This window comes from Dipodomys spectabilis, unplaced genomic scaffold (genome assembly GCF_019054845.1).
Source record: "Dipodomys spectabilis isolate Male_0828 unplaced genomic scaffold, ASM1905484v1 ptg000092l, whole genome shotgun sequence".
Classification (NCBI taxonomy): Eukaryota; Metazoa; Chordata; class Mammalia; order Rodentia; family Heteromyidae; genus Dipodomys; species Dipodomys spectabilis.
The window spans coordinates 9546733-9559235 of record NW_024870769.1 but is presented as its reverse complement, the minus strand read 5'-3'; the positions used below and the strand labels follow the sequence as shown (position 1 = coordinate 9559235).

The following is a 12503-nucleotide window of genomic DNA, read 5'->3' as shown; positions in this document are numbered from 1 at the left end:
AAAAGCCCTTAAGTACTATGCGTATGACAAATGACTTGAACGTGAGTCCACTGTGAGTGAAATCTGTTAAATTTTGTCAAAAACCTAGCCTTTCTCATTCCTAAACCAAATCTGAAGGGTCGTTCCCTGAAGTGAAGTAATTCTTAGGAGAATGAAATCGAGAACTTAGTTTCTACTTAGTACTTGAACAGCTAAACACAGACATCTTCCAAAGAGTAAGTAGGCTTTTATAAAGCTGGCTGAGCTGTGGGAGTTTGCTTCTCTCTTGGGGACAAAGTCAAATTCATGGATGAGTCAAATAAGAAAATGAGGAAGTATGATAATGAATGGTGGGATTTATGGTTCACTGGGAAACTGTAATACCCTGAAACCTATCTGCATTTGCTTACACCATGTGACCACATGCATAAAAATAACAGAGCCTCACTGCCTCCTTTTAGCATTCTCCATTGGCGATAATAAGGGTTCCTTGAGATAATAATGGTTTCCAGGCCAGATGGTGGCAGGCCTATAGCTCTAGCTACTCAGAAGTGAACTCAGCCAAAAGCAGAAGGCTGTCCCCAAGCAGAGCAGAGGTCACCTTTGGGGCACTATGTAGCCACAGGACACTGCTTCCATAAGGGAAAGCAAAGCTTTGCCAGGATGTTTTTCTTTTTTAGCTTACCCATATGTTTGCCTGTGTCACAGATCCCAGCCACTAGTGAGTGTTTGCAAAGGGATTCAGGGAGTCGCTCATCATTTGAAAAGCATTTGCGAGTTTTCTGCAGGCTACCTGCTGTCCATCATTAAAGAGGATTAAACATGTCCAGTGTCAGCTTTCCCACTGGCTGGAGCCACATTGTCTTGAGTGTGAAGAGCCAAATGAGGAGGAAGGGTTAGCTCCTGACACAATCGAAGGAATTCATAAATCAGAGTGATGGCTCACTTGAAACTTCCTTGGTTATATTTTATCGGAGGCCTTTAAAAGCAAAAGGCCAGTCATCAGTGGCTCACACCTATAATCCTAGCTATTCAGAAGGCTGAGAGCTGAGAATCTCAGTAGGAAGCAGCCTTGGCAGGAATGTCCATGAGATTCTTAGGTCCAAGTAACCACCAGAAGGCTAGAAATGGGGCTGTGGCTCAAATGGTAGAGAGCTGGCCCCGAGCACACAAAGCTCAGGGGCAGTACCCAGGTCCTTAATTCAAGCCCCAGGACTAGCTTTACTCCTGTCTCCCCACCCCACCCCGTGGCCACTACTCACACAGAACACACAAAATTAGAAAGGAAAATGAACCAGAAATTGTTTTGTTAAAGCAAAGACACAAAGAACTTGCACATAAAGCACCGCACATGTAGTTTGTGTCTGGCTAAGAGTCAGTACAGAAGAACAGGTCTGTTTTGTGGCTGAAAGCAGTATCAACTTCTGAGCTGCCCTGTACACAGAGGAAACAGACCTTGATTGTGGAAAATCAAGGGAACCTGGGCCGGTGGGACAGGAGGGACTTTTGAACATGTCCTCCATTGTCCTCAATCTTAGCTGGCCTCCCAGACCTTGTTTCTGATGAATACTTGGAAGTTTCATTTAGAGGTCTTTTCTACTTAAATTTCCCATTTCAAACTTTAACTCAGGAGAAAGCAAACCCCTGTGAGGCCCAGCAACACTTTCTAGAAACAACTACCCCTAGGACAGGCCTCGTAATTCCACATCCTTGAATCTTCATTTGCCTCTGCACTGCACATTAGCATGGACAAAGCTAGTGTGCCCAAGAACAGATTCCAGCCCCTGAATACCTGCTGATACCAGACGCATCACCCATTGCTCCGCCATCCTCATGATAGTCAAAGATTCTTCCTATTCTTCAAGTGTTCCCCCCCCCCCCCCCCCCCCCCCCCCCCGGGAAGGCAGGCACTGCCCTTCCCTCCCCCACCCACACTTGAGAACTCCCTAGTCTTCAGTTTAGGAAATCATGGATTTTATGTGTTCCTTAGTTATGACTTTCCTTCTGGGAGGAGCCAAGTTCCCTCTTTGGAAATAATCTTGTAGGTTCTATTTTAAAGTTCTTCCAATAAAAAGAAGTTTGGGAAGTGAGCTCATTCACTTTATTTTTGTCAGGCTTGGGGCTTGAATGCAGGGCCTAGGCCCTGTCTGTGAGCTTCTTTTGCTCAAGGCTAGTGCTCTACCACTTGAGCTCCAGCGCCACTTCCAGCTTTTTCTGTGTTGGAGATAAGAGTCTCACCTTCCCTGCTCAGGCTGGCTTAGGATTGACCCTCAGATCCAAGCCTGCTGAGTAGCTAGGATTACAGGCATTAGTCACCAACACCGGGGTCCTCTTCCAATTTTTGACCTGAGAAAAGTGCAAAGGGGAATTCCTCTGTTGCTCAGGCTAGCCTGGAACTCCTGGGCTCAAGGGATCCTGCCTCAGCCTTACAAGCACCTGGACTATAGGCACCCCCATCCCCCCCCACATATAGACATACATACACACATACATACATACAGACAGACAGACAGACAGACAGACACACACACACACACACACACACACACACACACCCCACTATGCCCACTTATTATCATTTACAACTATGTCTTTGTTCAGGATCATTTCTGAAGATAGTTTTGCTGGATACATCACATGGATTAACATTCTTTCTTCTTTGTTCTCCTATTGCACCCATATTTTATTACAGACCATGTGTCTGAGGTCAGCCATTCACTGCCCATCCGGATGTTTTCTGTTGCTTTTGAGCATCTTTCTTCTGTCTTGGGTGCTCACTGGTCTTGCTAGAATTTGGCTAGGAATCATTGCATTTTTGTTTTTCATTCTTTAGATTTGCTGGGTTTTCTGAATCAGCAAAAGTTCTTTGAACTAGTATTTCTTGGATCCTGTTGTCTGATTTCTTCCATCTCTATTATCTCCATCTGAATTTACATCAGATGTGCATGTGTGAAAGGTGTCATTTCTATGTCTATCCGTATGTCTACATACCTCTCTGGCTAACTTCTTCAAACCAATTTCTGGCTCATTGAATTAGTTCTCCATCAGTAGAACATCTATTGTGGTTAAGTCTGCCCATGTTGATTTATATGTTGATATTAGTCATTTCTACAAGTTGTATTTAATTCTTTAGCAATAAAATTTGGGCTACATTTCTCTTCTTTACCCATGCATTTTATTCTCACATTCATTACCTTATTTGTATCCAATATATTTCATCCTTTTTAATATATTTTATTATAAAAATACTGTACAGAGGGATTACAGTTACATGAGCAAGGTAATTATTTTATCTTACATTAATACCTGGGACTGTTTTAGCTACTTTTTAATCTCATCTGTCTGGCTTATGAGACATGATGCTGTTTGTAGGAAATTTACCATCTAAGTACAAAGTGCATCCTCTGACTGTGTGTTTGCTAAGTAAGATATCTGTGGATTCCACTGGGTTTTTCAGATCATGTAGAGAAGCAAGAATTGTTCTCTGTGTTCATAAGAAGCCATGCAAGCTACAGGCTTATACTCAAAGACAGCATATCTCCCTCTCTTTCTCTCTTTCCCCTCTGCGCATTTGCTGAGGTCCATTGAGGAACCCAAACTATCTCTTTGTAGGACAAGACCTTTAAGAGACCCTAGTCTGATGGGTCTTTATCCATGAGCATGGATCTGGACTTGTTACATGTCCTAGCCTGGCCCAGTTGAGTACCAAAGGGACAGCTGCAGAGGCTAATGGAAACTTCTGGATATCTGCCACATATAGACAGTGCTCTATGGATTATAACTTCTGCTTCTAGGAATTAATTATTTACTTCCTTCCCATCTCAGCTCTGCTTTAAAAATAAAAGTTATGTGTGGTTTGGTCTTCAATATCCCCCAAATATCAACAGGTATAAGGCTTGGTCCCAGGTGTGATAGAAGATCTGGGACTGGTGAGAGATCCTTGAGTTACGGGGAATGTGCCTTTCAATGGGATTGTGAGATCTGGGCCCTTTCCTCTCTTCTTATTCCCTGGTTCATACTCTGCCATACGCTTCCACCATGACGTGTTGACTCACCATTGGCCTGGTACAATAGGGCTGATTAACAGTAGATAGAAACTTCCAGACGTCAGAGCCAAAATGAATCTCTGTCTTTTATAAGTCATATACATCAGGAATTTTGTTATAGACACAGGCCACTGACAAATACAGTTGTGCTTTAGATAATATCCAGGATTTAATGGATCTGTAAAAGGTGTTTTGGGTGTTCAGGCTGTCTTCCATGTTCCAAGGAAAGGAGTATTCTCTTTATGCTTGTAGCAGCACCACGTCTGCCATCCTTGTGTGTGGAACCACAGGGCATTTTAATTCTCCATCTTTCTGCTTTGCCACCGGCCTAGGGGCTTCCAAGAGAACTCACAGGGCCAGCGGCAGATGTGTGACATGATTTTTTTTTCCCCTGCAGATTTGAAAGGCATTCTATGTCCTGGCTGCACCCCAGTGCCTGACAGAAATAGAATGAGAAGTGAGATCCAGATGGCAGGATCTCAGCCTTGGAACAGATGATCATTAAGACGGATTTCCAGCTATGTGGTCAGAAAAGGATGTTGACAGGACCTACAGGCTTGGGCAGCAAATTACACCCTCCACCCAAACTCACAATTGTTTGATTTAGGACATACATTTTTCTCTTCCCTAAGACACTTGCCTCCTGACTCAGAACACCTTTGTCATTGAAAAATAATGCATCAGCCAGATTCTGGTTGCTCATGCCACCAGTAGAAAAAAAAAAAAACAATTTTTTTTTTGGGGGGGGGTCCACATGTGCCAGTACTGGGACTTGAACTCAGGTCCTGAGCACTGTCCCTGAGCTTTTTCTGCTTAATGTTGACACTCTATCACTTGAGGCACACCTTTACTTCTGGCTTGTTCCATTATACTTAAGTACCAAATATTTCCTGGAGTGTGGAAATAGAAATCTTTAATATCAGGTTACCCTTCCTCCTAGATACACTCCTGTATTAGGGACACATTTGCAAATTCCAAAGAAGTCATATGGCTTTCTCCTTTTTAAAAGTCATTACTGAGCTGGGCACATGCCTGTAATCTTGGCTACTCAGGAGGCTGAGATCCGAGGATTGTAGTTCAAAGCCAAAAAGTTGTGAGAATCTTCATGCTAATTAAGCACCAAAGAAGCTGGAAGTGAAGCTGTGGCACAAGTGGTAGAGTGCTAGCCTTGAACAACAACAACAAGCAAAAAATGTCAAAGACAGCTCACAGGCCCTGAATTCAACCCTCTTAGAACTACTGGGGGAGAGCATGTGAGCAAGTGTACCCCTTCCAGTCATTGCTGCCAGTCAAGCAAGTAGTTCTAGCTTCTGGAGAGGCAGAGATAAAGAGATGATGGTTCAAGATCAACCTGGCAAAAATTCAGCAAGCTCTTCATCTCAATCAATAAGCTGGGCTTGGTGGTGTGTGTATGCGATTTCAGTTTCTTGGGGCAGGGTGGGAGGTGGAGTGTTGGGGAGGGGTGGCTGCAGGCAGGAATATGGTGATCTGAAGCTAGCCACAGGGAAATACTAGCACCCCTACCTGAAAAATAACTAAAGCAAAATAGGGCTGGAGGTGTCCACTTAGGTGGAGGCGTGCCTGCTTTCCAAGTAGATGGCCCTGAGTTCATGTGGCTTTAGGCAAGGAAATAGAATTGCCAAATTTGAAAAGAACAAGTCTCTATACCAAAACAAAGGCAGAGACAGCTACAACCCATGCTTCCATTGGCTTACAGAAAAGTGTATAAACTTCTTGGGAAGTGACGTGTGTTCCCAAGTGAAGGGGAATGGGCCCATCAGTGTTTTGGGTGAAGTCATGTCCAAGAGAGTACAGATACCATTCAACTTGAAGGCACAGTGACCTGTCCTCTCTCAAAACTGCAGCAGAGGTCTATGCAGATGAAGGTATCTGTTGCAAATGTCATGTAACTGTAGTTTTTCCATGGATAAAGGTCTAGAAGTGAGAGTTTGCAATGGTTTAATGGTGAAGCTGCGGGTGAGCTCTGGGTGCAACAGTGGTCCCAGATCAATTTGTCTACAGCCCCCCCATTCGGTTGGCTCTCTCTCCTTCAATAGCTCCAACACTTTGAAAGATAGTCTAGCATGCAGCACTTATTAATAATTCATTTTCTCTCTTTCTTCAAAGGCAAATACAATTTCCAAGCACAGCTATGATCATCAACGTTGACACCTTGAATTGATATCATCCCGATCAAAAGCAAAGAGAGTCTTAGTTATCCTGCATAGACCTCTTCAGAGAGTCATATGGATCCTACTGGGTAAGCTTGCAGCCACCCATTTGGCCCCGAGAGCTCCCTAGAGGACCAGAACTCCCTTTATGGGAAAAACTTGTCCTGTTGCTAAAAAAAAAAAAATAGAATTATTTTTAATTCATGAATTTCAGATTTGATTAGATAGCAGCCATCAGGAGGGATTTAAAATGGTTCAACTGAGGAGCCTTATAGTCACCTTTTAGTTATATGTACTACAAGGATCCATTCTCAGAAGTAGTAGAAGAACTTCTAACGCAGTGCTCCCAGTGGGCAAAGTAGCCCACTCATTATGGAATAATGAGTTTATTATTGTTCCCTCTGTGCTTTTGCTAGAAACATTTTCTTCCTTCCAGAGCACTTGTTGATGCATTCTTTTTTTTTTTTTTTTGTCAGTCATGGGACTTGAACTCTGGGCCTGGGCGCTGTCCCTGAGCTCTTCAGCTCAAGGCAAGCACTCTACCACTTGAGCCACAGCGCCACTTCCAGTTTTCTGGTGGTTAATTGGACATAAGAGTCTCATGGAGTTTACTTCCCAGGCTGGCTTTGAACCACCGTCCTAAGATCTCAGCCTCCTGAGTAGCTAGGATTACAGGCATGAGCCACCAGCACCAGGCTGCTGATCTGATGCATTCTTCTCAACACCATCTTGCTTTGCTTCACCTGAAATCCATTTCTCTGAGAATAACACTCTATACTGACACCTTATGTGACAGGTTGAATTGTGTCTTCAATTCCTATTGTGAAGTCCTCAACACGCAGCTGTCCTGGGGGACATGAGGTAAAATGAGGTAATGAGAGTGGGCTACAACCTAATATGACTGGTAACATTGTACCAAGAGGAAAATGAGGCTTAAGGATATAGCTCAGTGGTAGAGCATTTGCTTAGCATGCACAAGATCTTGGGTTTAATCACCAGCACGTGAGAAGGATAAACCAAAGAGAAACTTTGGCTTGGACATTCCGTAGCCAGACAAAACAACAAGTAAAGCCACAGAGACTAAATGCGTATCTTGTAAGCCAAAGAGAGAAGCTTAAGAAAGAATCCACCTAGCACATACCTTGACCTTCAGTTTCCAGGTCAGACCAGAAATACATTTATGTTGTTTAAGGCATCCAGTATTTATTTGGAGCCTTAGCTGACTAATGTATATTGTCCACCTGACTCCTCTTTCTTTCACTGCACATCTGCAATAGATACATTTCCTTGTTCAAAGTTGAATGTCTGCTGCCATACATTTAAGAATAAGACATATACCTTTTAAGGCAATGGAGAAAATGCTACTACTGATGATTCTCATTGATATTTGGACATGTAGATTCTTCAGGAACAAGGGTATTGCTCCCATTATCTTGAGTCGTGGATGGCATTTTGTTTTGTTCAGTCAGTGAAATCTTCTACTGACATGTAGTCAAGATTAAGCTAGCTGTAAGGTAAAGGAGTTTTGATGAGCTGAAAGACCAAGGAGGAAGTGAAAGACAAGGCTGGATTCTGAAGATAGGGAGAAAACATGTGCCAAGGACCAGGAAGCTTAGGAAGCTTCCTGTGTGTGTGTGTGCGCGCGCGCGCGTGCACACGTGTGTGTGGGGGTGCACGCGTGCATGAGCACACTACTCCTGGGACTTGAACTCCGTGCTGTCCACTGAGCTTTTTTGCTTAAGACTTAGCACTCTCCCACTTGAGCCACAGATCCGCTTCTGGCTTCTTGCTAGCTAACAGGAGATAAGCATCTCATAGACTTTCCTGCCTTGCCTGGCTTTGAACAACTATCCTCAGATCTCAGGATTACAGATGGGAAACACCAGCACTTATTGGCTTTGGAGTTTTGTGTGCTGCTGGCTTTAGACACACCCCAAGTAGGGCCAGCCCACATCCATAGTAAATTCCAGGAAGCAGAGGACAGACTCACAGAGCCAAGCATCTCCTAGGATTTATCTTAGAACCTTCTGTGCTAAGGTAAATACTAATCTCCATTTGTATTATTTGTCTTTCCTTCAGAGAGAGAAGCTCCAAGCACTTCAGACACATGTCTCGTATCATTTCTCTTTTCTTTTCTTTTTGGCCATGGGAGGGAGGGAAAGGGAGAAAAATGAAGGAGGAGGTAACAAGTTCAACAAGAAATGTATTCACTACCTTACTTATGAAACTGTCACCCTTCTGTACATCACCTTGACAATAAAATTTAAAGAAAAAATAAAAAAATAGGGACAACATGATTTGCATCAAGGCACAGTAAATTAGTGGAACGGTTAGAAATGTGTCTGAGGTAAAAGTAGCTAGCCAATATGATACCACTACAATAAAATCTTCATGTAGGTTACCAATTAGTTGAGAGAGCACCTAATTAAAAGTTATTAGCAACTTTGCCACATTCAAGGCTCTGTGCATCCTAGTACCTTGTAATGATGGAATGGATGTTAAGGAAGTAATGGTATTTGAAGAGAGAACTTGCACTTAATGCTGTATCAGAGCTTTACTGCTCTCCAAAGATTGTCATCTTTTCAATCACCCTTGTGTCAATATCATGTCTCAGCCTCAGAGTTTGAAAACACTTTCTGCCTTAATGATTTACAGACTTTCATAAACAGGAAGCAAGTAAGAGATTCCCTACCGCTCCAGCCCAAGGAAGATTCATGGTCTCTGCTTCAGTACCTGACAAAGAGTTACACAATCACAAGTTTGAATTCTTCCCACCTGTGTCTGATCTCAGGTAGAAGAGTAGTGTCTCTGAGAGGTTCAAGCTTCTTGGATTAAAGCTGTAACTACTTCTTTTACCGCATGGGACCATTCTAAGAAAGGACTGTAGAACTTTATAAACAGTACAAACACCAAACTCACAAACAATTGCCTATCTTTGAACTTGGTACGATTTATCATATGAACCTAAAACATTTTTAAACACATGTTTTGTTGGACACTAGAAAATGTGGAGAGACATCTGCCATTGCCCCCTATAAAGAGGAGTCATTTTTAGGGAATCATTTCTGTAGGGGGTTAAAATCTCACCTGGGGTTGGTTCTGGTGAGATTCTCAACAAAGTTGTTTACAGTTTTAGACTGTGAGTAATTAGGTAGGTTTGAAGCTATACCCTGCTCTGTGAAGTAAGTTCGTCCCTCATCTCACAGAGAAGAGAAAAGGAGCAGGGAGAAGACATCCCAACCCAGCTTTTCTGACTCAAAATCTCAGATTTTTTGTCACCTTTTTTTTACTTAATCTGTAGACCTGTCCTTCCTGGTTTTCGTTTCTTTTGCACGGAGTAACTGATTGCTACAACTCAGTAGTATGCCCATTTGCATCCTGTACCCAGGAAGCTGAACTCACAAGGGATTCCAATCTCCACTTTAGGAACTGCAGGCTCCAGGATGCCCTCTACAGGTGAGAAAAAATATTTCTGGCACTCGTTGAACAGTGCACCTCTGAGGTCCCAGGCCTCAGAGGAGATTTTACCAGATGCTAGCAGCTGTTTGCTGGTAGCACCCTCAGGCAAACCCATGCCCTGATAAGGCTGGGCTTTTCGTTTAAGTGGCTGAAGGGGTTCAAAGTATGAACTAGAGGAAGTAGAATTGCATAGTGTCATACATGCATCTGCTTCCTACTACCTTCCTTGCCTTCATCAAGTTATTTCAACATTTTGTGCCTCAGTTTCCCATTCTTCAACAAAGGGACATAGATAAAGCCTAGGTCACCTCTCGAGGCTAAGATCTGAGAGTCAAGTTGGAAGCCAGTGCAGGCTGGAAAGTCTGTAAGATGACTCTTACATCCAAATAACCACACACACACACACACACACACACACACACACACACACAAAACCCTCAAGTAGAGCTTTGGCACAAGTGATAGAACACTGGACTTGAACAAAAAAGCTCAGGGACAGTGCCAGACCCCAAGTTCAAGCCCTGGTACCAGTGCAAAGAGAGAGAGTGGTGGTGGTGAGAAAGCAAGAGACAAACAGAGAGGCAGACAGAGACACAGGGTGAGGGAGAGGGAGAGGACAGAGAGAGGATAACCTATCTCTCAGATGGTATGAGGTTAAAGGAAGCTAGGGCATTTGAAAAACAGCCTGGAGCTCAATACAGAGAAACTCAGGGAAATTATTGCTGTGTACATACTATCACTATTCATCTGAAATGAAATCACTTTTAATCATAAGGTAGACCTCTTAATTTTGTCATCCACTGTGTTTCAGCACTTAGGGAGCAGAAACATTTGGCCCTGCCCAAACATAGGATCTAGGGATCTGGCTTATTTATGAGTGATTTCCCTTAATGAGTCAAAAGCTAAAGCATACACACGCCCCCTTCGGCCCCCACAACCAGCAGCAAGGTAAATATATTATACTGTTTGTTGGAAACAAATTGAAAGCAACTGCCACACTTTCAAATTCGGAACAATAAATTCCAGCTCAACGCAGTGCTGGTCACTTGAAACCCTGAACGCCCCGGAGGGGGGGGGGTGTGGAGTCCAAACCCCTCTTTCCAGAATTGGGAATGGAAAGGTAGCTCTTTGAAGGACTGCCCCAGGAACCTAAAGAAGAGGTGGGGTGGTGTAAAGGGACCTGCGCTGAGCGCTGGCCAACTCTCCAGCGCCCGCCCTCCCCCCCCCCCCCGCCCCCCGGCTCTTCTTCCAAGTGGGCGGGGAGGGGGAGGGGACACAGAACCCAAGCCGCCTCACTCCCTTCTAGGAAGGTGGGAACTCGCCCTGCAGTCGCGGGTTCGCATCTTACCACGAACTCCTCCAAAGTCTGGTAGGTCTTGCCCCGGAACTCGCAGTAGTTCTTCCTCTCCTTGCACTGCGGGCAGCACTGGCTGGTGTCGACGTGGATGCAGCGCGGGTGCAGCCGCGGGCACTCGGGCTGTGCGCACAGCGGGCCCTCCTCGGTGCACATGCACGGGCAGGCCGAGGGGCCCGGCGCGAACTTCTCCCCGATCGCGTACACGAAGCCACTTTCGTCCACGCAGCCTTTCCCGCGATAATCTGGATACACGTACTCCTCGGGCAGCTCGGGGGTGGGTACGAGTTCGGGGCTGATCGCGTCCTGGGCGGCTGCCACCAGGGCTTCCTCCTGCGGGGTGTCCCCACGAGGCCGCGCTTGCAAGTCCCCGGCTTTGGTGCCCCCGCCCTGGGCAGCCCAGGCCTGCTTCTGCTTGCTCCACGCGTCCCGGCTGCCGAAGGCACGGCTGCTCTTGCTTTTCCAGTCCCGGGCACTGGCGCCCTCGTCTCTCGCGGCGCGCCCCAGCTCGCTCACCCGCCCCGGGCTGTCCCGCGACGCGTGCTCGCGCTTCTCCTGGCCCGGCTGCTCCGGTGCCTGGGCGAGCTTCTCCAGCGGGATGCTCGGACTGCACAGAGCCACCATCAGGCAGCAGGTGACCAAGAAGGAACGGGAGAGCGCGCCAACTGCCATCGCCGGGGAGCTGGGCATCCCCTACCACGTCCCGGCGGGCGGGCGGGCGGGCGGGGAGCGCGGATGAGGGGCGAGTCGCATTCACAGCCCGGGGGCGCGCCACGGCCAGCCGGGAGCCGGCGTCCCTGCGGAGAGAACAGCAGCACAACTGAGCCCCGCGGCCCGCGCGCGCCCAGGCCCGTCGCAGCCCCCACCCAGCCGGGCGCCGCCGCCGCCCGGACTCCGGCACCCGCATCGCTCTGGGTTAACGAGCTGGACTCCTGGAGGGGCGGCGCGGGGCGGGGGGCGGGGGGCGGCTGGGGGGGTGCTGCGCAGCCTGCCCAGTGTCGGGGCCCAGCCGAGGGCCTTAGACATCACACACTGGGGTGGGAGACCCTGCAAAGGAAATCCAGGGCGAACACCGATCGCGGGGTCTTCTGGAGTCACCATTCGCGTGGGAGAGGGTCACTAAAGGCCAGCCAACCCGGGGAGGGGCTGGGGGGTTTGGGGGGGGATGCAGTGAGCCGGGCCTGTAGCTTGCCCCGAAATCGTTCAACTCAGGCACCCGGGCTGTCCCTCTCTAGGTCCTGGCCTTATTTCCCTAAGGTTACTAAATGCAGAATTTCCGCAGTGGAGTTAGATTGTAACCAAGCAAAACCCTTCCTCCCTTGGCCGAAGGGGCTGTGCGGGTAGATGATAACAAGGGTTCTCCCAAGTCCCCGTGACTCATTTGTAACTTCTTAAATGCCTCCAATGCGGGGAGCCCCTGCTCCCTCCCTTCTGTGGCCCTGCTGCCCGGAAGGAACCCCCTAGCCCCTCCCAGAATTTTTTTTTTTTGAGACT

At 46.6% G+C, this 12503-nt stretch overlaps 1 protein-coding gene across 1 annotated transcript in view; it reads right to left on the bottom strand.

Annotated features, from left to right (window-relative positions):
• Vwc2 (von Willebrand factor C domain containing 2) overlaps positions 1–11806 on the bottom strand; it is a 145907-nt gene extending 134101 nt beyond the window's left edge. The window contains exon 1 of the mRNA XM_042685069.1: positions 11004–11806. Within this exon, the coding sequence (XP_042541003.1) occupies positions 11004–11699 (696 nt within the window). The 5' untranslated portion in view covers positions 11700–11806. The remainder of the gene's footprint in view (positions 1–11003) is intronic.
• Positions 11807–12503: the final 697 nt, after the last annotated feature.